This window comes from Sabethes cyaneus, chromosome 3 (genome assembly GCF_943734655.1).
Source record: "Sabethes cyaneus chromosome 3, idSabCyanKW18_F2, whole genome shotgun sequence".
Classification (NCBI taxonomy): Eukaryota; Metazoa; Arthropoda; class Insecta; order Diptera; family Culicidae; genus Sabethes; species Sabethes cyaneus.
Genome location: NC_071355.1, coordinates 230,279,173 through 230,306,249, shown reverse-complemented (window position 1 = coordinate 230,306,249; position 27,077 = coordinate 230,279,173). Strand labels below are relative to the sequence as shown.

Below are 27,077 nucleotides of genomic sequence, written 5' to 3'. Positions count from 1 at the left end.
AAGTAACCCAAGAAGGACTACTCCATACCGACTTTTGCTAGAAGTACCAAGGCTAGGCAGTATGGTTAGAACAGCTTTCTACTATTCACCCTTTTGAGGGATTTCGAAAACATATTAGTACCTATCTACAAAATATCAACGTTTTTTTTCTTTAGACAAACTGCGGAGTACCTGTTGCGCAATTATTTTCCCTGGACAGTTGGCCACGTTAGACAAAACAAGAATGTTAAATCTCTCACAGTTAAATTTTATTATCGTACCTTATTTTCGATAAAATAATTTAAGATTTGAATTGCCCTGCGAAAAATATTGTTCTAATTTTATACCTTAGTACGGAAAAACTGCAAAAATGTTAGTCTAGTTTGAGATTCATTTTTATTGTATATTAAAATGTTTTAGATTTCATGCACTTTTGTTTCACCGGTTAAGATAACAAATGATTATCGTAAATGTACACCTATCTACCTACTTCTAACCGTGACTGCGTTTCTTCGGTTACTCGCACTATCTTTCTCGAAAAGCGTATTTCTAAATCGCTATGGCTAAGTTAAGCGAAAGTCGAGTGTCTGAACAACTAATAAATATAACAGTTTGATTCACTGTAGGAATGATTGGGCCCTAGAAGTTGATTTGTGCAAAAGCTACTGTTTTAAGTATAAATTCGCTTAGCCTGATTATTAATCACATATCCGTTTCTTGGTATCGAAGGTTCGATTTGTCATTTTTGCTCAAAAAGATATCTTCCAAGATTCACTTTTTCTTGCTTTTCTTAATTCTTATTTCTTCCATTGTCTTCACATAGCCATATTTGTTTATGGCGGTATATTCGGCGTCGCACTTAAGCAGCAATTCGTACCACTGCTCCCCCTGAACACGTGGCGCGTCCACCGTACCGCCATAGCACTGCGGCAGGCATTCTTTCGAAATGTGCTTGTAGAGCGATTCTCGATCGGAACCGTGAAACACAATTCGGTTGCGCAGTTTCTCCCGAAGAATTGGTTTAAACAAAGCGAAAACTATATTGAAAATCTTTGGTTGATTGATGATGTGAATGCCTTTGATGCGCAGAGGAACGGCGTCCTGCAGCCAATCGACGATCCGCTTCGCGAATGGAGGCGTAAACTGCCAGGCCTGTTGCATCGTAAGACCATCCATGTCAAAGATTACGACAGCACCGTGCACCTGAGTTTCCGGTTCCAGCATAGCGGCCTCCAGAAACAGTACGCTTCCCTTGAATACCTCATCCAGTGAGACTTCCTTGTGTTTCCATGGTTTGCCAAGTTCTAGCAGAAGAATTCGTCGCCCCAGTTGGTCCCGGTTAGGAAACACGGCTAGAATGTTCTGCTTGAAAATGTTAACCTCGCGCGATGGGCTCAAGTCCAAATACATGTCCCAATGCTTAACCTTAAACTGGTAGTACCGTTGGATCTGTAAGAGATAGAAGACACAATTAATTGGTTTTATTTTCGCGCCATAAAGGGGTTAAAGCTTATTACGAGTTCATATGCACTTTTTGCGTAGTACTTGCAGGGCCGCAGGAACCGTACCATCCAGTCTTCATTATCCAGGGGAACTGTCAGCTCATCTTGACCTGTGGGAGAGAGAGAAAAAAGGTTACTGAGGATGGTAATTGTGATAGAGTACGAAGCATCATACATCATCGTCAGTGTAATTAACAATTGACGAGCGACGGTTAAAAGGTTGCAGTAACAATTAAGCAAGTAGCGATTGTGTCTAGAAGCGCGATCATTAGAACGATTACTATCGAGTGTTTCTAGTAACTATGTGAATTGTTTCTGGACAGAGAAAACAAATTAATTGCTAGGGAGATTTAAAAAACGTGACACGGATGTAATCCACTATGTTAACACAAAATTTACAAATTGAAAGACCATCGACACTTGATCTTAGCAGTGACATGCACGCAAAAAAAATCTTTAAGCTGTTGTGAAGTGGATTCCACTTGTAGAACTGTGCTGTAAGATAAAGCATTTAAAATTCAAGTGGTTTACGCTTGCGAATGAATTACTATTTCACCAGCAGTCCGATTTAATGGACACTCGATTTCCACGTGTCGCAACTCATGATTGCTGTCATTTTTTGTTCAATAATCTTATTTTACATACTGACAGAATTGGCAATGAAATGGTTGACTTGTAAAAATGTAAGCAATATAAATTCAAAAAACCTCGGTTCTGCATTCTTGCCGGATTCCGTTAGTGGGATGCTTTTCAAGGCATTGTTGGCAGCAGTCTCCACAGTATAGTGCCTAAATCACTAAGTCTTTGTCCACTGGACACCGTTTTAATATGTTAATTATATCTAGTGGAAATTTAGTCAACCTCTCTAACCATTGAATAAACAATTTTTAATGAACGTGGAAAAAAATTTTCTCGACGATCAAGGAAAAATATTATCAGCAGACAGTCTTTAAAACACAACAAAATGTTCTCCAATGTTGTAAACATTGAAATTCTTTAGATAGTATTTCCTTTTTCCCAAAACAAAAATGAAAAATTTGACGAACGTGTTATTTTTTGGTTCTCTGAGTTATAGTCGAAAAACTAACGACTATGGGTCGAATAGGCCATCCGCCTTCGATCGCAGCAAACTATGACCACGAATGGACGCAAAAAGGGTATACGACTGGTTTCATATATTTGTCGTTATTGAAATATGCAAAGTATTTTCTAACACAAAAATAGTGTTTTCGTGCTCAATAGAGTTGGAAAGTTTCAATTTTCGCAATGGAGTATTATTTGTACCGGATTACTGCTGGAGGTTGCTGGAGTGGTTGCTGAGTTGCTGAGGTCACTGTGCAGAGTGAAATATCTTGAATGCAGTATGGTCTATGTCTATGTGATACCAAGATCAGAAATCGGTGAGAATAACCATCCTTATTTTTTTATTGTTGTATTTGAAAGCCATGGTGACTGTAAACTCAAATCCCCAACGAAAATAAAGATCAAAAAGTTTCAGGCTTTTTCGAATGCATTTTGACAGCTTTAATGCATTTTTGATTTTAAGAGAACGTCTATAATTCCTCTATAATTCCTCTTTATACCTTCTCTATAATTCCTCTTTATACCTACAGGTTATTCGGATCAAACTGAAAATTTAATTGACCAAACTCGTGTTTTTAGTCTTTGACCTTGAAATGCGGTCAGACATTAACATTAATATTTTTTTTTTTTGAAACGGTGGTTCTACAATTGAAGGAGGGACGGTAGGGAAAAGTATGAAGTTTTTTTTGGGGTTGAAGGGAAAGAGCCGGAAGGTGAGGTGGGGGTTATTGGTAGCTACGCTTAACAAGTAGAAAATTTAATCTTTGTCGGATATAAGAGCATTTCCAGCTCAAATTGGAATAAAATTTTGCTGATATGTTGGAACGCCAAGCTTCATTCCCCTTTTAGAGCGCTTATGGAGATTCCAGGAAACTGTTCGGATGGAGCCAATAAACTGCTGAGCCCTGTCCTGCTACGCTGTCAGCAACCTCATTGCCCTCGATTCCGGAGTCTCCGGGCTTAAAATTAACTAGAAGACCTAGTGGTTCCTAACTAACAGGAAGACCCTAGTGGAGGCGTATGAATCACAAGCTAGAGGAACTGCCTGGAGAGATTCCCATCGTACACCTGGCGAAAGTTGGGAGACTACGACGGGCCGGTCACGTAGCCAAGATGCCGGACGACTGAAATCCATTCTCTTCAAGAACCCCAGGGGTACCGGAATAGAAGGGCCCAACGTGCTAGATGGCTTGACTAGATTGAACCTCAGGACCGAGTACAATGGAGAGGAATTCTTGATACGGCAAGAGCCACCCCGGCTCTCGGCTGGTTAAGTAACCTAGTAGCCCCTTAGAAGACCTATAAGACGGGAGTGGTTCAGCGTTAAAGTTGGTTTAAGCCCCATAGTTGCCCATCTGGCACTTTTGCATGTAGAGTACTTTAAGAATTAAGTTCTCAGTTAGCCTCGAGCTACGACAATGGTGTAATAAACCAGTCGTATATTTGAATCTCGACTGGGAAAACTGTTAGAGTCAAAGGGATCATTTCACTAGCACAGCAACTGTCCTGCACTCTAACAGCTGGCTGCGAATTCTGTAGAATAAATGTAGTACCTATGCATTGTTTTGCTTTGTGAATTAAGTAATATGCCATTTAGACAACTTGCAAATTTGAATTTTTCTAGTTTCCAATTTTTAAACACCCCCTTCAATTATAAAATAAGTGAGATTCAATAGCGTGCTTACTGATAGTATAAAACACCATAACCGATCGTAGTGAATGATGATATTAATCGCTATGCACATCGACGGTAGAAGACCGCATCAGGTCACTGCAGAAATCCGGATGAAACGCCTCCAGAGAGAATAAATATGACGTTTCGCATCTATTCTGTAATCATAACTTGGTGGTAATAACTTTTTATGTTATTTACAGATTTTAACAGCTGCTCGGAGTTGGAATTGACCTCTAGAATTATGAGCACAATTACGTGTTTTGATCATCATCTCGATGCTGTAAACTCACGTCAAAGTTGTGTAGACAATCGAAGATTTCTGTAGTCAATCAGTAAACAAAGCTACATCGTGGTACAAAAAAAAATTAAAACCTAAATCAATTATTCCAAAACAAATTCAAATTCTCAAGCAAACATGTTTATTCTTTCGCGCGTGGTGGCGCATGAGAATTTGTTATTCTATGCACTTTATATCGTACAGTTGCACTTCCTAGGTACAAACTTGAACCCCATTTATCCGATTAGGTCTTGATGATACGACTTCATATATTACTGCGTCCTAACAGGTTTATGTCACAGCGCAAAAAGTATTACTCAAATGATAAAAAAGAAAAAAAGATTCTTTTTAATCGTTTCAGGATAACATTGAGAGCCGTGTTTCAGGTCGTCCTGAATAATCTAATATGTACGATAATGTGACAGCATACACAGTATCACGTGTTGTCTATTGGAGTCAGCGAAAGGTTAGCAACGGCAAAAACTGTTGCAGCTAATTTCGAAATTAACGTTGTACTTGAAGGAATCACATGTTCGTTTACCAGACGCAGGTAAAAAGTGCATGGAGCGAGTTACAAGTTGGATGCAGTGCACCTACGAGCAACGGGTGTACTTGTACTAGATTCATTCGAAACTGGTTCGTTGCTTGTTCCAACGCTTGTTTGTCTAATCGCTGCCCACTGGCAGGGGGTCTATTGAACGATGACCTTAGCACGGTAGCACCGAAGTACAATCATTTGCAAAGTTGCAAATTTAAATTCTCTTAGTTGAGTTAATAAATTTTGATAAATATTAGATGTTTCCTTCCAAACGAAAGTTTTCAGTTGTCAACGTGTTCACATCAAAAATACATTTTATGAATAAAAGTTTCATATAAAGCATTGTTGGTAAAGGCAAAAATTCCACCTGAGAGTCTAAGTAGAATATCAATTATGTCAGAAGAAATTAGTTTTCCATAAAATTTTACCACTACAGAAGAAGAATTGATGCAAAAATTGTAGATTATTTAAGCCTTTACATTGAATGATAAAGTATTCGGGTGGGTTTTGAGCCTATGAATACGAAATTCAAATGGAAAATGTAGTTGATATGAACAGAGTTGCAACCAAAAAATAGGATAACAAAAAAGTTCTAATTAATGTCTCCTCTCATATCCAAAAAGCATATCAAAGTAACAAAGTTTAAGAACCAAATACCAATTCAAGTTCAAATAAATATAAAATATATCAATCACATGCGATTCACTTTTTGCAATGAATTTCTAGTTTGCTTACCTTGCAACAGTTCCCGCAGCTCTTGGATGCCCTTTTCTCTGATTTCTGGTGTTTCGCGTAGCTCACGTAATGCTACTTCCCGGCCGAAGGGTGTTAGGTCTTCCAGCTCGAACCGCAATATGTAGTCGCCCAGCTGCACCGACGGCAGTTCGTCTACCTCCGAAAGCATCGTTGGGACCCCTGTACATTGGAAAAGGGTAGAGACGCAGATCACATTAGTTTCCAGAGAAATGATAGAAGCAAAATTTGAATTGAAGGGTTCGATTTAACTCACTCATTGTGTCACGAAAAGGTGTTCACTGCTGAAAGGCGGCTTTTCAGCACTAGATAGAAAAAATAATTGTAATTCACAGTTTTTCTTTACTCAGACGGTAGGAAAAGTGGGTGTTTTGGACTAACTAAACGCCTGCTGCAGCTGCCAGAGGCAGAATGAAGAGTCAACTAGTCAAGTGATGTTATATTATAGAAAAATGTGTGAATGAGAACCCATCAGTTAATGGCTCACTGATGTGAGGCTGATGTGTTCAGTTCAGACCAATAAATTAGCGCACGTGTGAGGATATTTCGTTAGCGTAATTACCCTTGAGAACCTGTTGATTGGCTGGCTGATTGATGAAATCTGACGATTCTAATCATGCCCGTGTGGTTAATGAAAAAAGTTGAGACTTCCGCGTGCATTTGTATGCAGTGCAGGTTGGAAAGTTGAAGGTGACTGAATATGTAAAATCCCACAAGTAACTCCTCCGAGTGGCCCAAAGCTGATATTAGTCTAAAAGCTCCTAAACCTGTCCTAAATACACACTCAAAGCTGATTGATTGACGAGCCCGGTAACCCGGTAAGTTTTAGAACGAGATTGACGAGATTCGTCTAAACGTGTTGCTATACATCTGTCGATTATACTAAGCTATCTGGATTATAAAAATAGTCGATTTAATTGCTGGAACTATTAAAACGTACAATAGCAGACAAGACTCCAGACACATTTTTTGCTCGGAAGGTAAGCACTAACTTCATGTTGCCCCCGATTTAGTTACACATTTATAAAATATGGTTTCTTATACGTTCAATAAATGTCTTGAAGTCCTTTTCCTTTCACTTGACCTTCACTTATAATTCAGAACAAAATAGTATGTTTATACCATTGCGTTTCGATCAATATTTTATTACTAATTGTCACTATATGTGTCCATTTTTTGTGTCCAATTTAGTCTAGAATTTGTTTAGAATGACATTAGTGACAAACTTTTAGTTGAAAATTAGGATTTTTTTTCGTTAAACGTTAAAGTAATAACTTCAACGCTACCTGAGAAAAAAATCTTATATGACTCATAGACATTTCGGTCTAATTCGTGCAGTGGCAAAAGGTCTTCTATTTTAATAATCCAACTCAGTTTCGCATCAAAAGTAAATACCAATGCAAGGATAATTAAAATACATAAATAATGCTTTATACTCCGAACACTGTTATAGCGACCTTTGCTTGACGAGGTTTCTCCAAACATATAGCACAGGATGCGGGATCAACTTTTGACCTACTTTCATTTTGGGTCTATACTCTGCTTCCCATATTTTAGGTCCCAATTTTTAGCTTCTTCATCCATTACGTGTTTACGTGTTGATTTATTGAGGCGTTGCGAAACACAAACGGCGTAATAAATAGAAGCTAGCCGAAAAGAACATTTACCCTTTACGATATTTCGAACCTTGACCCTTCAATATATGTGCTGTATGACATTTTTCTGTTCTGCGGTCGATAAAACATCATTCCCAATTACGGACAGTGCTTAACATAGGTTGTTTAGTCAACCAAACCACTCAACTTCACTGCCGTCTTGTAATTATAAACAATCTAAACTACGCGACAAAATCACCCACATTTTCGACAAGTTTATTCAACTAATACGCGAATTAGGTTGTCCAGATGACGCTTCGCGTACAGTGACCGTAATCGAAATCAGGTTTCGCTGTAAGTATGTAAGTGGAAATTCCGACAAGAAACACGCGATTGATAAATACTCTGTGACTTATGCTGTGCACTAACTATACAAAAAAAAATAGTTAACCGACGACAACTTGTACTGACGACCGTTAGGTACCGACTAGCATAGAATATTGATCGGGGGTAATGTTTTATTACTAAATGTTCTCTCCGGTGTAAGTATAAGTACGTATAACTCTCGCGAAAAGCTGGCGCGCGTCTTGACGCGCCGCGACGTGACCGCGCGCCGTCGTCCGTGTACTACATATAGGACGTGAGACACCGGTGGTTTTTGTTTTGGTGCATGCAGGTTTGGCTTCATGTTTTCCGTATACCAGCCACGAGGTGACGACGACAACGTCGATGCCGCTGACAAACCAACACCATTGTGTGATGCACTTCGTAAGATGCAATCCGGTGAAATAAGTCGAGCTTTTAACTTGCCGTCCCGTCACGTTACTTTCCTACAGTTAATTAATTGACTTTTAAATCGATTCCTATATTGCCGTACAATTACATCCTACAAACAGTAACGGACATAAAAATGTAGTCAAGCCTAGTCGTTGTGACTAAATTTTTAAATTCATTTTTTTAAAATAATGTTTGTAAATATATAATTCCTGGGCATAACACTGCCCAATTCTGCCAAAAACGTGCTCCTTCCCATCCTACTCTGTACACTGAGACCTTAGGCGGAGTCCTTCACCGGCGGATTTCAGACTGGTTTTCGTTCATGATGATCGCTCCGCGATGTAACAGATATGTATTCTCCGTTCCCAGTCAGCTCACTCATTACAAAATCCAGAAGTACAACTAGCAGACTCATTACCTGCTTGTTGTCTTTAAGCTAGCATACGATACAGTCAAACAAAATGAGCTATGGCAGATAATGCTAGAACGTGGTATTCCAACGAAAGCTGATTAGTACGACGCTAGATGGGTCAGAATCATGCGCTATGCACTTTCGTGACGTTGGATGGACTGAAGCCAGAGGATGCACTCTCTAATCTGCTATTCAACATTGGCTTGAAAGGTTCAATACGAAGAGCATTCGTGGAAAGAAACTGAACTATCATCACAAGAGTTCACAAGCTTCTTGGTTTTGCGGATATAACGTCGATGTCATCGAAATCCATCACAGTTGGAAGCAGTGAGATTGAGATTGCTAAAACTAAATACACGGTTACTTGCGAGGGGAAACTTGAGAGTCCAAATGTGAGAGATCCGTAGACGCGAATTGGGCTTTCTAAAAAGTACACATCCAACGAAAGTCCCATAGTTTGCAAATTCGCACTGGTGCTATACAGATCACTAATTCCACGGCAGCCCGTTACGGATATGCGCAGGTTCATAAATGGACCGTCGCCACCAAAGTAAGTAACTTTTTCTTAGAAACTTAGCTAAATATTGGTAGACGTTTGGAGAAGACTTTTATAACTTTTCAGCTTTGTACATAAAACACAATCAGAGAAGAGAAGAATCAGTCATTTGTTTTTATCTAAAAGCAAATCCTTAAAGGAGTTCTCTTCCCCGTTCTTTTTGATCGCACCAAGTGCCGTTTAAATACCAACATTTTCCTCTTTTAATCTACTATTTTATTAATAGCTCTCATTTATAACACTACGTACACAATGGCACGACCTTTTCAGTGCATCCTTCCCATTTTTCGATAAACTCGTGAAACTATACGCTAACAAATACCACAATAGATCAAAATAATGGTCGCAGTGGTCAAATCTTCCGACAAAAAAAACGCTAACAAGAAGCTGCAGCTAAATGAAAGCAAAATGATGTTTATACCAATTCCTCGAGGTAAGAGACTGCTCTAAGGAGCCAGTCGTCGTTTTTTCGAATGTCGACTGGGAAAGGCGAAAAGATCCGCTGAGCAATCGATTCGTTGAGGAATAATAGAGCCGCCGGAAAGGACCGTTTTCCGCCAGAACTCTACAAAAATGGAAAAGAATTACTTATAATACAATTCACTTCATTCACAAGTTTCGAGGATTTGGAAGGAGGAGAAGTTACCGAAGGAATAGATGTAAGGTGTGGTTTGTTCCATCTAGAACAAGAATGGCTCGATTACTGTAATGACGCTGATCAACACCACCTACAAGGTGCTCTCTCAGATTTTTTTACGTCGTCTATCTCCAATAGTAAAAGGATTTTTAGGGCAGTATCAGGCGGGCTTTATGGGGACCCGTGATACTACGGACCATATTTTCACTCTGCGACAAATCCTGCAGAAATGTCGAGAGTACAGCGTATCCACGCATAATATTTTCGTGGATTTTAGGACAGCATTCGATACAGCCGAGCGCAAACAACTATGGCAAATAGTGCACGATCTGGCGCAGCTGATCAAAGCTGCCCTGGAACGAGTGATATGCTACATGTGTGTTTCGGGTTCACTCTCGAGTCCCTTCGAATCGCGCAGAAGGCGAGGGGATAGACTGTCTTGTATGTTCTTCAACATCGCTATTGAAGATGTGATCTTCGTTTCGAGCGGACAACGAAACAAAAGGAATGGTCTTCAGCAAAAGCAGCCAACTTCTAGCCGTGGCAGATGACCTCGACATCGTTACTAGAAACCTTCGGAAGGCACAGGGAATATACGCCAGACTAAAAACGAATGCCAGAAGGATTGGGTTACAAACCAGTGCACCGAAAACCAAATAAATATATGTTAGGAAAAGGCTCCAGAGAAAATAATTTTCTCCTCCAGCGGGCAGTGATTATTAACATCGATGAACTAGGAAGTAGTTGATCACTCTCTGTTCACCACCGATGATAATACGAGTAAGGAAATTCAACGACGCATTCAAGCTGGAAGTCGGGCCTACTTCGTCCTCCGCGAGATGCTTCGATCAAGTAGCATACGCCGCCACACCAATGCTGACGATGTATAAAACGCTAATCAGACCGATAGTCCTCTAAAGACTTAAGACTCTAACTTTGCTTATGAGTGGCATCGTGCACCTGCCGCATTTGAACGAAAGTTGTTGCGGACTATTTTTGACGGAGTACAAATGGAAACCGGAGAGCTACGTTGGTATATGAACCACGAGCTGTAGGCCCTATTTAGGGCGATTACCATCGTACACCTGGCGAAAGTTGAGAGACTACGGTGGGCCGGCCACGTCGCACGGATGCCGAATGACTTAGCAGTGAAATCCGTTCTCTTAAAGAACCCCACCGGTACCATAAACAGAGGAGCACAACGTTCTAGATGGCTCAACCAGGTTGCGTGTGTCGAGACGCTCAACGAATTGGCGACGAGTGGCCCAGCCCAGGACTGAGTACTTTGGAGAAGAATTCTTGACACGGCAGAACCACCCCCGTTCTATGCTGTTAGAAGAAAAATAACTGCGAAGTCTGTCGGACAAAAAAAACAGAAGGCCAAATTCAGTTAGATTGAAGTGTAGCGCTAGGACTTTTGTTCTTTTGTTGTTTTTTTTTTTGCAAATGACATCAAAATTTTTGTAATGTTACTTCAGAGGATGTTTTCAAGAATTTCCTACATATTTGTGAGATTAGATTACATTAAATGGCACTATCTTTTACAGTATTTTGTTCTATTTGAGATAATACGTAGGTATTAGAGGATAAATAACTGCCTCTGCGTCTAACATTTCACATTTCAACAGATATCTTACTTTATTGGGTAAGTTTTTTTTCCGTAGGGCGTAGAAACTTTTTGGGTCACATTTCTGCCTGCGTTGTTTGAGCAAACATCTCATTGAAAGAATTTCGATATTATACTTTTGGCACATCAAAAATGAATTTTCAACCTATCATCTTATTGATTTTTGAAGTTTGAGAGAGAAGTTTTTGGCTCATTCATTCACATACATTCATTGTGTTCTGATAGATAGAAAGAATAAAGTCAGGGCGCAGGATACGAAGCTGACTCCTATTGTATGTAAGAGCTTCAAAGTCAGGTGTGTAGTTCAGGGTGTTTGTAGCTAATCAATCATGTATACGGATGTGAAATGAATTAGCTTAACTGCAGCACATGTCATTTATCAGCCTTTGTTGAGAAATCTAATTAGGTTTGTTCAGGGAAAAACACAATATCGTTGAATTTTTAAGAATAGTCTATTATTACTATGATATTTTATGTTTTTTGTGTAATGGTAATGACTACATTGCGTCCCCCTTATATTCAAATTAATTTCAAAGGAGCTATTTTTTGCATAAATCGACTTTTCATTGTACTCTTCTACTAATAATACTAACACGTTTCCAAGATGACATCGACATACAACAAATCTGAAATATATTGACAATGTGAACTGATAATAGCATGTGGAGTTGAACCCTTTAGCAACTCTAACAACAACCCTCTAACGTAAAACGATGCGATAACTCTTAAACGTATGGGCAGAATGTTGTGATGTTTGTGACAAAACACAAATTTCCTCTGGCTCTAAGACACTAAAAGCGAATGCATACTCGTTAGAGGGTTGAAATGTGCACAATTGCAGTGTCGTTGCCGTTGCATGCCCATGCCGGTCAAACGATAGACTCCTTCCTTGTAAATTACTTTATACAGCAATATTTTACATAAACTTGTTTATTTTTTATCCGGTATCCTATAACCTATCTTTGAAGTATCAACTGAATAGATTAGACGATGAGTAGTTTCATTGCATGTAATATATTCAAATAAGTAGACTATTTTCTGTTATGGATCATTTCATAGCGTTACCGTGGACCTTGATCAGTAGATCGGTCGCAGATTATAGTTCTAGGTTAAGAGTTGTGGCGCTATAGCCGGCTAACAGTCAACAAACCAGTGGGAGAAAAATATTTATTATTTTTATTGAAGCTTGGTTTTTATCTTTACGACAATGCAGATGGTACAATATTTTGACCTTCACCCACCCTGTATTCCTTACCGCTGACGTTGTTGACCCGGTCATTGGTATTGCATTGCAGTGTTCCTACTAAAGGTCACCGAGAATCATGATTAACCCCTATGTAGAATAACCGGAGATCACGGCCAGTCATCTTTCACTCATTGCCGTGTCGCCTTTAGTAATCTGATAAACGATGAATAACCAGTAATTTCTCGAGTAACAATGAGTAACCGATGCGGTCGGCGGTGATTTTCAGTCGCATTGTTTGTTAACCTGCACGAATAAGTAAGCAACGCATGAACCCATTTGCCTGGAACCAGTTTGAAGCCTATGGATGGTCATGATGGGTGCGCGACCTGACTGCGCAAATGTATTTTCCTATGTGCACTGCATACAATGGAATTGATGCTTTTGCAAGATGATTGCGATCTGCGTGTTATTGAAAAGAGGTGTAAACATTTTCACTACACTGTCAACGCCAGGATTGAGCTGTTCGTCTTGTATGCAATCATGCAGCGGTGATTCGTAATTGACAATGGAGAGTCAATAAAAAACCATCTTGGATAATTACAGAATTGGAACTTCGACTCAAATGGAGAACAATATCTATTTTTAAGGTTTAAAGTTCACTTTTTCTACTTTAACCCTTCAACGGGCAACATCGTAAGAACGATGCGATCAAGCTAATGACTATTTTTTTCATAAAACTACATTTAAAAAAATCTCAAGATTTGATTTTCATGTAAAAATAATTATCTAGACGAGCGTATGGTAAGAAATTGTCTTTTCTTTTTCGTTGTTTATGTCCATCCAAACTACCTAGTTAGTTTTTCAAATCAGATTTAGTACAAAATTCAAAAAAAAAAAAAAAAATTACTCATAAAATGAATATGAGGACGATCATTTTATTCTAAAAGTTCTTTTTCTTCAAAAGTAAAAATGATTAGAATTCAAGAAATATTGTTTTTGCAATTTACCTGAATTTTTGTGTTTTTGCTATTAGTTTCCTTTAAAAGTTCTCTATAAGCTGAAAAAGTCCCCAAAATACTCCAACAGCAGAAGATCAGTATATTATAGTACCTAGTGTGCATTTTCATCGATCAAAACAGACAAACATCGAGAGGTGAGCTAATATCTCTCATTATTCCACGTGCTTGTTCGAGTGTGTAATCGTCGATGAGTTTGTAATAAAAAACTAACAAAGCAGAAAAATGCTCAATAATAAATCCATTTACGGCTCGTAAATCGAATGAATTTAATAGGGTACACCACTCGTTGATTGTAACCGCTGCTAATTTAGCAGTAGAAAATTTGCAATTATATTCAACTGATCGGCCACCATCGTTCATCATACTTAAATTCACTGAAATCAACTGAATTATTTAAGTCTCTATTCTACTATGAAATTCCGTAAAGATGAATCTGTGGAAGCTCATCCGTTTCCGTTTAAACTAAATAAAAAATAACATGTCTAAAGATTATTGAGAATATGGTGCAAAAAAATTCCTTTACTGGTTGAACTGCCTTAACTGCGCGGAGCGCGCTAAGTTGCTAAATATGCACTGAGACATATCCTTGACTACGGCAACTAAACGACAGGGCAAGCAAGGATCCGAAGTCAAGTTCAAGTAGATGCAGTGGCAAGTCACAACAGTCTCAGTCAATCTACTTTTATAGTATCTTGCTCTGATCATGGAAACTCACTGATCTTATTTGATTTGAAAGGTGTTATACACTGTGATTATTTTTTATAGCCACACATTGCATTATATATACAAATTGCAAGCCTAACTCGCGAACCATAAAATTGTAAATCATGCCTAAGATAGTAGAAATCGTTATAACACAATTTATTTCAGATGTATTTATTTGAAAGTAAAACATCACGAAACAATTCACAGTATGAGAGAATAAGACATTTATTTGTCCAATGTCAAGAAATTCAGTGGTTATTTTCTAGAGCTGCACTTAAGTTTTAAATTCATATTTAATATTATAGCCAGTTGGTTTTCTAGCACGCTCGATAACTTGGGCAAAACGTTCGAATTTTGTCAAAACATAAGGAATACCGACAGTGAGTTTTGGCACAAAATTTTCACGAGTTATGAAGCTCATTTTTCTTTTAAAAAAGCAAAGCCTTGGGTATAAACATATTTGAGACTTGACTTCTCAGCCGGTTATCAGGAAACAATACAATTACGGGACTAGTGTAACAAAACTGTGGACTCTAGCAATATCGTAAAGCCATAAACAAAATTGCCGCTTCTGAACCAGCAACTACCCTCACAAGACATTTGAGTAAACTATCTAAGTTTAAAAGGCATTTGTTTGGTGCGGTAAAAGCCTCTTTGAAGACTACGAAGAGATTACTGTCAATAAATATGTGCTACCGGCAAACGTTGAGTGATTTTGTTCTTCCAGAAATGTAAAATATGTAATGGTATGGAATACTTCAACTGGCTCCAATAGGACAGTGCCAATCATATACACCGTTTGAGAAACGTTGGCTCTACTGCTCACAATATGCAGAAGTCACATTATGTCTAAAAATGAACTACTGAACACGTCGGTCGGCCAAATCCAATTAGATCAATTCCGATTACAAGTCTAATTTTAAGTAAAATTTTCAGGTTCCGTTTCAAATTCAATGTCGGGTCAAATTTCAGGTCTAATCTAATGCCAATCTATCTTCTCTATATCTAAATGTATAAAAATAAACGTGAGTATGTATGTGTGTTCTGCCATAACTCCGGAATGCCTGGACCGTTCTCCACCAAATTTGGCATACATGTTTCTTAACACAAGGGTATCAGCACAAGAGGGTTGACAAAAGGGAGGATGACGGTCCCTCACAAGGGGAAAAAGGTAGAAGGGAAAAAGGCTTTGGCTTGGAGTACAAGTGGCTTGGAGATAGAGGGGGATCTGAAAAGAAGAATTGGTCATTGACAATGGGGGAGGCTAAAGTGAGGAAAAAAACTTTGTTTCTATTTCTTTGGAGGAAACAAATCAAATGAGGAAAAAGTGTTTGTTTTTTTTCATTAAGCGAAGTCCATTATGTAGCAGATATAGTAGGCATAGCATGTAGTAGAATTTAATATAAGAGTGACATTCAGTGCAAAATATATCATTAGCATTTGAGAAGCGAACAAATAAACATTGTTTTTAATATTTGTCTGCAATTATCAGAAGTGGGATGATACCTTGTGAACGCCCCGAACGATCGAAAAAATTTCTAGAACCGAAGGATTGCTGGAAAGAAATTCATCGAATCTTTCAACATGGAGGAAATTTTGGATTCGGAGCTAGGCCGTCAGTACTCAAGCACTCGTTTTTGTAATGAAACTAGGACCGTTTGTGCGACTGCTGGTAGGACTGTTGGAGCAGTCAGAAGCGAAACTGGCGCTGTTAGTTACAATGGAATGACGAAATTGCGAAGTTAATCAGGACAAATTTATGAAAATGAAATGAATGCAAGCAATTTATAATAAGGAAAACAGAGAAGTTCTTCAAAATTGAGGCTCAAAGAAGCAGAAAAAGCGGTTAATGATTTGACAGACTTCAAACTCAAAATAATGTAAGCTTTTGAGCGAATTCTACGAAAATTTTGCCTGCGACGTCATCGTAAAAGCAAGACTAGTGGATTTAAGGGGACTTCGGAGCAAAATTACAAGTTTAAACATACAAACAAAAGTTTTTATAAAAACAAATCAGAGCCGTTGGTGCGACTCTTGGAACTATCAAAAGCGAGACGTGCTGTTGGAGCAGCAACTAGTGAAATCGCCGTAACTGTTGGAGCAGTTAAATCCGTCGTTGTAGCAATTAAAACTACGGAGACTATTTTTTGTAATAAAACCAGAGCCATTGATGCGACTACTGGTAGGACTGTTGGAGCAGTCAGAAACGCTGTTTGAGCAGCGCCTGGAGGAATCAACACAACTGTTGGAGCAGTTGAATGTGATTTGACAAATGTGATTGCGAATTCTGCAGGTTCCTGGACGAATTGCTAAATAATGATATGTAATGTACATCGAGGACGATGTAATTTGTCTGGATGGCCGAACTGTAGCAGATATAGTAGGCATAACATGTAGTAGAAGTTAATATAAGAGTGACATTCAGTGCAAAATATATCATTAGCATTTGAGAAGCGAACAAATAAACATTGTTTTTAATATTTGTCTACAATTATGAAAACAGGTGTTAATCGTGCATTCAGCTAGTTACAAACTAAACTTTATGCCCGATTTCCAGTTCAATATGAAGTGAAGCCTAAATCCAAATTAAGTTTTATGTCCAGTTTTATACCAATTTAGAGCTAATTTAGACTAATTTCAAGTCTACTTTCACGTCCGATTTCTATTCAATTTAAAGTAAAATTTTAAGTCTAAAGCGGTCCATTCCATTCTAATTTCAAGTTCAATTTCAGGTGCAATTTGGGTACGATTTAAAAGCTAATTTCACATCAAACTTTTATTTCAAGTCCAAATATGCTTTCAAATTTAAATCCACATCCGAATTCCAATTTAATGCAAAATCCACTTTTAGGTTCAACTTTGGGTTCAATTTTAGATCTAATTTCTAGGCATCTGTCCTGCCTTCTCTATGAAATTGAATGTAAAAAAATCATCATGACGTAACCCTAAAGTTCGAAGTTTTAGTTGATTAAGTTAATCGGCCGGAGTTTTGCGACAAGTAAACTAAAACCGCAAACATAGACCCGTTATCAAGCTAAAACTGTAATTTCTGTTTATATCTGGAAACGCCAATGATTATTTATAGCTAAACATCGATTATATTACCGATTGTTTTAATAATGTGTAGCACTTAGCACTCCAGATAGTTAGATTTCCTTCCAAAATAATTAATTAATTCAAGCCTGAGTAATACCCAACTTTGATAATGTGAGTCAAACGGTACGCTTCTAATGCTGTTTGAAAGTTTTATGACATTAATGACATGATCATTTAGAAAATCATATCCAAAAATTTGAGGCATTGTGAAGGGATATTATAGTATTGATATCATTTTACAAATAACCTGATATTTTTTACAACGTTCTATTGCAAATAAACGTAAATTGTAAAATCTTCCTTCAAAAATCTCCTAAAAAATGTTTTGCTCGATTGTTTGTATATTGTATTGTATAATTTGTCACTTATGGATGTAGTTATTACTACCGTACATGACTTTCACACCACATATGTAAATAAATAATATGCTTCACTGGGCGGCTGCCCAGTTAGCTTCGTCGCTAGTCGTCGCATGTTCGAATCTCGGCTGGGAGGTGCTGCTATAGAGTCAGTAGGATCGTTGCACTAGCCCCGTAATTGTCGTCTGCAAAGTCTGTCGATAAAGAAGGGCCAAGTTCTCAACAGGACGTTTATACCCATGGCTTTGCTTTGAGTCATAATTTAGCAAAACTTAAAAAAATATAAATTCCTTTTTTAATTGGAAAGTTTATAAATCGAACCTTTGCGTGGATGAAATAACGTAGGTTGTATAATCACTCACCTTATTGATTGCGAAGTGTTAAATCCGATGAACAAATATCACAGCCTGTCGTTAGTACTTAAAGCTTAGCCTCTTCAAAGCTTCTCCAGCTTCGCGTCAATGTGTTTCTGCAGCAGACAAAAAACACTAAATCACAATCACTGAGCAGCTGTTTTGTCTTATCACTTCACTAGAAATTTTGCAGAATGTACAATTTCTGAACAGTCATGTCACACGCGCACGTTACCAGGAAGCGAACTTGTTTCGAAGCCAGGAACGCACTTGCTCTATTCCAAACCGTCTGTCGAGCAGAACTAAGCGTCTGCCATTCCAGCGATTCCTCCTATATTGGCGCAATAATATTTCCCCTTTGACTCGGATGGCCTCCCTGATAGTATAGAAACAAACAAAAACTGCATATAACTAGGTGCTACATAGTGTACAGTCAGTCAGCTGCATAATAAAAGGGCGCATTGTTTGTATGGCCTGCGATTGCGAATCAGCGTTGTTTGACGATTTAGTTAAAGGCCTAGTTCTTGGGGAAAAGTGGGAGAAAATATTAATCAGTCCAGTCCACCACAATCGTTTACAGTTCTTGTAACAACGAAAGCTGAATGACTTTATACACTTATTTTCTTCGTTTGGTATGGAAGAGTCCATACTGGCACACATATGCGAAGATACATATATACAGAGGTTCTTGTGTTATCACAGGCAGAACGCGTCCTGGTTTAGAAAAATTCTGCCATAAGTCGGTCCCGTACTCGTTTCATTATCGCGTACTGCGTTCACTATCGCAATTTGCGACTGTTCTGCTAAGCAAAACGGATGTTACAAGTAGTAACAATAGGGTAGATGAACTCGTTCTCAAAATGAAACTGAATACTTTACTGAACTATTGTTTGAACTACATTATAACAATTACAGTTTCCAGAGTTCGATTTGACGTTTAATTTAGCATTAGTTAATTGTCACCGCACAACAGCAAACAATGCCACCCATCACTCTAGAAGTTAGTTTGCACTTTACTGCACAAATAAAATTTGTTTCTCTCTTTATCGGCTGCACTTTGCCCGTGTACTGATTCATCGTGGTCTGCCAAAGCAAATGCCAGCGTCGGATTAGAACAGCTTCGACCTTAGCCAGCTGGCATCAATATGTAGCAGCAAATACTTTCGGTTTATGTAATCTCAATCACTGTATCGATTTACAAACAGAAACACAAACAAATTTTTGAACTGTCACAAAAAAAAACTATTCTTATCTGTCTGACAGATCAGTCAGATAGTGTGATGATCAATAATCTCACGTAATAATCTTTCTCTAAAGCAAGCTGCTTGACTTTGGAATAATGAACTCATGTTGTTTGACATCAGCTCTCCACAGCGAGCCAGACGAAACCGGCACAACGATGGGTGGGGGAGGATGACGATGTACTTGTATATACTACGGATGATGGGGTAGTAGAGTGGTTCAACTTTTTGAACATGATCGTTTCTTACTGGAAAAATTCTTTAAATTGTGGATCAGTTTTTTGGCATAAAATTGAAGGCACTATTGCAAAATCCTCATAATTTTTAAGAAGTTAATAGGTCATAATAGTTTTATTTCGCAATCTTCACACTGGGCAATTCTGAATATTGCATTTATCTTTTGTTAAAATATCCTTATTTTATTTTAACGTAGGACTACGTCTTTCAGGAAGGTAGGTGGTATAGGGTGTCATTCCAAAAAATTTTTCTCGAAAAGTGGTCAGGTTATGAACGCTTACAGCTTAGTGGTTTCCTGAACGATTTTCCATATTCTTACACCAATCGATTGGAAAATCTTCTAAGAATTGGCCCAAATGAAGAAAAGTATGGATTCTTGATGTTGAACTATTGAAAAATTGAAAATAATGAACCTATGTTTTACCAGAATTCTCGCTTCGTGATTGGTTGGAAGATTCTTTACGATGATCTAAACCTATACCAATTTGATATCTGTGCTTGGGAAGTAAGCCAAAACAAGTGACAAAGTCTCCTCATTTCAACAAGATTTCTTAACACCGCGATTAAACCTAGACCATTTTGATGTCCTTGTTTGGGAAGTACGCCAGAAAGAGTAACAAAGCCCCCTCGTGCCAACAGATTTCTTACGAACGCGATTAAACCTAGTCCAATTTGATGTCTGTGTTAAGGAAGTGTGCCAGAAAAAATGACACAAGCTCGTTGTCCCAACAGATCGCAAATTCTTTACTGCGAGACGATTAAACCTAGGGGAATTTGATATCTGTGTTGAAAAAATGTGCTACAGCTGTAGTGTTCGATTATAATATGACTCTGTATGAATACGCATGCTTGCCGTTTCATTACAAGTGTAGTGAAAAGATGTGCTGTTGACAAAACAGGATTGAATTGGTAAAATCTCTTCAACGTGGGGAACCATGGATAATAAAAACAATCTTTAATTTCGGTAAGGTAGCAGGAAAGCAATAGTTTGTGTTCTTGATTTTGTTAAATTGTTTCCAAATGCACATAGAAATAACTCTGAAATCTTTTGAGGATTGAACGTATGCAATGTTACTACTTTGATAAATGTTACATACAACGCTTGTAGCATGTATATATGTTGCATATAGCATGTATACATGATTCAATTCTTTATTACAAGCATTACAAGCATGGATATATGCTACTATCACTACAAAGAGACTTACGTATCCTGCGTCATATATAGGGTCGTGTCTTGTACACAACCCCTCTGATTTTTTGAAATGATCCACTTTCTTTACAGTAATTTGAATCACTCTACTGTACAATTGTATGCATCATTAATTTTGTCTCCCGGTATTTGACGTCGCGAGAGTTTAAGAGAATCAAGAAGGGATACATGCTTTCATCTTCAAATTTGAAGTTCACGAAAAGTTTGCTAATTTGGATATTTACTAAAAGCTGGCTACTCCCAATTTGCTTCGCTCAAAAAAAAAGTTTAATCAACTAACACCATTGAAAAATATGCTCTCACTGTCATCGGGTTAATATGCATCTCAAAGCATTTATGGTTATGCCAATTAATTGTCAAGTCATGCGTAATGCTCAGTACTATACTAAGCAAAAACGGAAATGACCGGCATTCTTGTGTCATATAGTAAATGTATGTAAAGCTCCATCACTTATTGTTTCCAACTCCTCATCTCTAATGAGCAAAGTTCTTATAGTTAGCTTAGCATGAAAGAAGCACGCATGCATTGGATAACTGCTGGCAATACGAAATGGTCCATATCTCTACACTAGGAAACTGCATAGAAAATATGACTGTTATACGAGTAGCGACAGTATAGTCAATGACCAGATTAAAATCAAAACGAATTAACGCCTTGGTTGACTGAAGTTTTTGGAGCGTCTTAGTAGAATACGAAACCTTTAATTAAAGAAAACTTTTTTCCTAATTAAATTCTACTATTTATATTTATTTCCGACAGATACGTATTTCGCCTACGACTTGCAGGCTTCATCAGAGTTCGAATAGACTGTTAAGACTTAAGATCGGTCGAATAATCTGAGTCTCCGTACAAACTGCATCTTGTACAAAACGCTAATTAGACCGATTGCACTCTACGGGCATGAAGCGTAGACACTGCTCGAAGAGAACCTGCGAGCACTCGGAGTTTTCTAACAACGGGTGCTAAGAATCTTTGGTGGCGTGCAAGAGAACGGTGTATGGAGGGAAGAATGAACCATGAACTCACGCGTCTCTACGGTGGACCCACAATACGGATACGTTGTGGCCATGTTGCCAGAATACCTGCCAACTATTCTGCAAAAATGATTTTTCCATTGAATCCAAAAGAAACCGAACGAAGAGCAGCACAGTGAGCGAGGTGGCAAGACCAGGTGAAGCGAGATCTGAGGAGCACTGGGTGCCCGCCGAACTGGAGACCAGCTGCCATGGACTGAGTTAGATGTAGGGATTTTATTATGCTTATGCAAGCCTTATCATAAGACGTACGGCAAATTGGGTAAGTAAATAATTTTTCCCAGCAATCGAAAAAAATGTCTATACTGGAGGAAAACTCTAATGAAAAGTCGAAAAATCATTTTTAAACTATTTTTTTTCTTATTTGGGATAATCAGTCGAGAAAAAAATATTTAAGAAATCAGAATGGTTGTGTTCTTTCTAGACACAGAAAGATTCTTGCCACGTGACTTGAACTTGGACCTGAACTTGGATTTGGGTTGGCGTTTGAAGTCAAACTTTCACTTGGACTTTTGTGCCCCTGATTTTTGTTTGCTGTCTGACCCTTTTCACTTTCTAGATTTTGATTTTACTAATTTTACTCTTATCTTTGCGTAAAACGGAGTCCCACGTTGAAGTTGCGCTGAGATAGAACGTAGTTTTTGCGACTTTTCATTGAAATTTTCCACCACCGTAGAAAATCTTATGAAAGTTTTCGTTTAGATATTTTTCCAGGATAGCTAAGAAAATTTCCTCACATTTTAATACAAAAATATTGGCTTCACAATAGTTAGTTCATGGGATATAAGCTTTTGAAGTAAGACAAAGTTCAGAAAAATCGAATCTTGAGTATTTCTCATTGAAATGAGGCCACTACTGATATGAAATCTTTGAATGTTGACATTTTTGTGCTGGAAATCTTGGAAAAATTGGTTAGAAAATGACAATTACCCTTTCAATACCTCGAAACATTGGACCCCCCTTGTTCGCCAACAGGCTATAGACAGTTTTCAAAAAAGTTGAATTTTGAGCGAACCACGACACTTTCATCGTGTGATATTTCCCAATTTTTTTTTGAAACAAATAACAAACGACGTGGGTTTGTAAAGAGGTAGTATAGGGTTTTTAAAAGAAGTGAACAATTTATCGGCGGTCCGCTGGGATTTAGCCGACAAAGACAAAGATTTGGACAAAGAAATCGTCTTTTTGTCACGTTCGCACTGACCGGTAATACTGATCCATTTGAGCCATTGGAAAGCCAAGAAAAACTTTCCCATCTTAAAGATGGGAAACATAATAAATTTTTTCCAACGCATTGGGAATATCGCTTGCGAAAGCGACTAATAAAATTAGGCTGAACAAACATCCCAGATCACGAAGACCAATCTCGTCTTTTTGTCTTGACTAATGTAATGAGGTCAAGCAGCTAATTAATTTTTTATAACGATAGTTTTTAACAATCGATGGAGGGAACGGTAAAAGAAAGAAATTAAACATAGGTGTTGGAAGTATCTCAGGGTCAGGGGTGACAAGGTTTGAAAGGCAAAGAGCGTAAAATTAGGTAAGTTAAGGGAGCGTTACTGAGGCAAAGTTTATTAGGTTTGTATAACGATCCCCGTTTCTTCTTTTCCCAAGCTGGGGGTCCTTTTGTCGCTCCTGAGATACTATCAATAACTTTTTTCATTACTCTCTTCTATCGTGCGTATCCGTTGATTATACAAAGACACTACCGTAATAAAAATTTAATTTCTAAAAGTTTTTCAAGAAATCCTCACTTTACGAAGTATTGTTGAAACACGTACATTCAGCCAGAGCCGGCGTTTAGACCGGCAAAGCCGTGCGGTGGAACGGAGCCTCGCGCTTCAGAGGGGTCTCGCGCTTGGTGATGACTAGAGAAAAATATTAAAAATTCTAGTGAACAATCCCTGATTGTATACAACACAAAACGCAGATCAGAAATATTTGTATTGTTTTTATTGTTTCCTTTCCTTGTTTATTTAAATGTAGAGTGTAAAGTATTATGAAAAATGGATGAAATAAGACGTCGTTGCTTTGGAATGCATCGTTACATAATGTGCCAAACGATTTCGCTCTGCTTGCACGCAGATTGTTTACGGAGGATTCGTTCAAATGGGCAGTTAGCTCTTTTGAACCAATGAAATCTCTAGATCCGGATGTTATTCTACCCGTTTTCTTACATAAAATTGACAGCATTATAATGTTCGAGCTTATAAACATTTTTCGAGCTAGTTTCAATTTGGGACATATCCCGGAGAATTGGCGGAAAGTAGGCAGATACCCAAAGGCATACCTAAGGCAGATAAAAAAAAGAGAAAACCATGCAAAAGGCTTGCAGATCAATAAGTTTGACATCAACGCTTCTGAAATAGGTACAGCAAATCGCGGATAACTATATATGCAATGAATTTTCAAAAAACTCTCCGTTGCATGGACCATGCATACCAACACGGTAAATCTACGGAAACTGTATTGCTCTGCGTTGTGACGTTAATTGAAAAATCGCTCAAATATCAAGAGACGGTACTTTGGGTTTTCCTTGATGTTGAAGGCGCTTTCGATAACGTGTCCTTCGCTACAAAGTTTACGACTATCTTTCAAAACGGAATCGACTACAATAAGGTAGATTCTAGCAATGCTTTCAAGCAGCAAAATCACAGCCTCATTGGGCGATACATCGCTCACGATTTCGGCGATGAAAAAAAGTCTACAAGGAGCTCTCTCACCCTTGCTTTTGTCGCTGATGGCCGACGCATTCCTTCACAAACAGCGCATCTTGGGTATGAAAATATTGCTTACGTCAAGGACGTAATACTTATCGTCAGAGAAAAAGTTTGGGCTTAATAGATTATGCTATTAAGGTGAAACGGTACTAATTCCGGCCATGTTTGGATTCAGTACCGTTTCACCTTAAAGCCTGGTATCGACCTGAAAAGAAATGGGCAAAAAGATAGGCCAAGAAATGCTAAAGAAAAGATTTTCCGTTTGCGATTTCTATACCGGTATGGACCTCACAAGAAATATTGTTTCATTTTCAGATGGCGCAGTTTTACATGCAAGTGAATTGAAACGTCACTTTTCCGTACGGAATAATATCCGGCGCAATTTTTACCACAAGAAAAAATGACAGATAATTGCTTGCCTTGCAGTTGTCAAAATTTCTTCGGTAAATAGTAAGATTTTTTCTTGAGCTGTTTTCTTTTCAGCTGGATACTAGGCTTAAGGAAGCATCTCGTTGGAATTAAATACATGGTTGTAGACAAAACAGTTGACCAGTGAGTTACGCACAATAAGGGGACTCCCAACTGGATACAGTCGCGATCTTTATCATTTAAACAATATCGAATGATACCGACACCTTCCGCTTTTGTAAATCTGCACTTGTAAGCTCAGCGTATCTGCTTTATCTAGGCATAACTTCTTCGAAAGTTTCCTTCTTACTCCATAACGAGAATAGAACCCAAATCCCAGAAGATCATTGATTCCATTAAGGACGTAACGAATATCACGGCACAGGATTACAACTATCTAGTTCAGAGACGGCCAAACTCCGTCCCGTCGACTGATCAGGATGGTGGACTTCTGAATAAATTTATCGAGGACAAAGGGTCACTTAGTTTAGTCGTAATGCCTCGTGTATGTTGTTGATCGAAATGCTTTCCGGCTTATTTCTTGTGGTGATTCCTAGAAATTTCCTGGTTTTTGCTACCGCATATTTTACATTTTGTTATGCTTAGGACTGGCCAGGTTACAGCGACCCGCGGAATTCGTAGGGCGATCTGATTTAGCCCTATGCCTGGGCACCACTGATCTAGCTCAATTTCATCAATGGGTGCGAGCAATCCGGAAACTGTGTACAGCAATCGAAGCCCTCCTGAAATGACGATCATTAAGACTGTCACCGTGACTTTTCAATCCGATGCTCTTGTGACATACAAAAAAGGGCCTCGCGCGCTGTAACGCCGGCTCTGCGATTCAGCTATGTAATTACAATACTGAGAACAAATTTGGTAAATAAGCCATTCAACAGGTCCCGCATTCATCCAGAAATATTATGATCACTTTATTAAAAAATTACTTTTAGTGGAACACATAGGGCATTCATACATTTCTTTAGCACAATCGACGGAATTCTATTAGGTCCTGTTGCTGTAGACGTCAACTTCTGTGGTGCGGAATGAATATTTTCATCCGAAAAAGTTATAATTCCGATGCCAAATACATTGTTGGGTACGTCACGAATGACGTTTTTAATTTGAGCCTTGTTTAACGCCACGGTTGAAAATATGTACGCACGAAAAAAAATACAAGAAGATTGCAAGTGTTACTCAGCAATATTCAAGCAAACTTCTTCTGTTAGTAACACGCTGCATGATAGTCCGTTCTCATTCAGCTTCTCATTTACAAAAGATTAAAAGCAGATAATTTTAAATTAGATTAACTTCGTCACCTTTTAATCAAGCTTTAAAAAAACATTCGATTAAAATGTAAAAAAAAAATACTCAGGATTCTAAGAAAAAATTAAGTGAAACGTTCAATCGTCCGATAATGTTATACAGACTCATCTGACAGGTCGTATGACATTAAAAATATTCAAAATCAGAAAAACTACAGCAACAATAAAAACTCTGCTACAAAGGCAGTAGCAAAATGTCATTAAAGAAAGATGTCGTTAAACACAGTTGGTACAATTATAACATCTATAAAATCTTCTCAAAGAAACAGACAATGTTGAGAAAAATTCATCACTTCGCATCACATTGAATTTTAAGTGTTGAATCCAAAATCACCAAACGGTTGTTTTAAACTAACTTTTGCGCTTACAGCGATTTTTCTCTTACTACGCACTTCCTCGGGGAAAATCACACGTCGAAACTTCGTCGATAACTGTTCGCGCAATGACAAACTCGTTCGCTCATATACGGAAGGGTCTAAAACAACAACTAGGAATTAACCGTGCGGTTGCGCTGCGTTCTAACTGTATACAGCTGATCGATCAGCTATGATCGCGTCATCTCCCATATCACCCCCAACATTTCACAGTTCAATCCGTTGCACTACGAGCATTTACTGCTGTATGTAACTGGTACATAAACTTCAATGTTCTGTAGATATTTATACAGCAAAACGATAGTTTTTATTTGCACTCCACTGAGGTTATTAGGGGAAATGCGGGATATTTTAACCACTTTTTTGTTGTTGGACCTTTACGTAAAATTTGAAAG

At 38.2% G+C, this 27,077-nt stretch overlaps 1 protein-coding gene across 3 annotated transcripts; it reads right to left on the bottom strand.

Annotated features, from left to right (window-relative positions):
* Window positions 1-259: 259 nt before the first annotated feature.
* LOC128741735 (alpha-tocopherol transfer protein) lies at window positions 260-26,763 on the bottom strand. 3 transcript variants are annotated; one of them, XM_053837732.1, is made up of 5 exons: window positions 26,677-26,763; window positions 18,139-18,505; window positions 5,790-5,969; window positions 1,497-1,591; window positions 260-1,428 (listed from the first exon to the last, which is right to left on the bottom strand). In XM_053837732.1, exons 3-5 carry the CDS (start codon window positions 5,956-5,958, stop codon window positions 751-753), a joined length of 942 nt encoding a protein of 313 aa, XP_053693707.1. In that variant the 5' UTR covers window positions 5,959-5,969; window positions 18,139-18,505; window positions 26,677-26,763; the 3' UTR covers window positions 260-750. The 3 variants fall into 3 exon arrangements, with proteins under 3 accessions (XP_053693707.1, XP_053693705.1, XP_053693706.1); XM_053837730.1 differs by having other exon boundaries at window positions 26,665-26,723; XM_053837731.1 differs by lacking the exon at window positions 26,677-26,763 and adding an exon at window positions 19,147-19,350.
* Window positions 26,764-27,077: the final 314 nt, after the last annotated feature.

Bases quoted from the DNA above. Each gene is read 5' to 3' on its own strand.
- LOC128741735 (XM_053837732.1), bottom strand. From the start codon at position 5,958: ATGCTTTCGGAGGTAGACGAACTGCCGTCGGTGCAGCTGGGCGACTAC. The intron at 1,592-5,789 runs GTAAGCAAACTA...TCTCTCCCACAG, and splicing joins GCTGCGGGAACTGTTGCAAG to GTCAAGATGAGCTGACAGTT. The intron at 1,429-1,496 runs GTAATAAGCTTT...TATCTCTTACAG, and splicing joins CAAAAAGTGCATATGAACTC to ATCCAACGGTACTACCAGTT.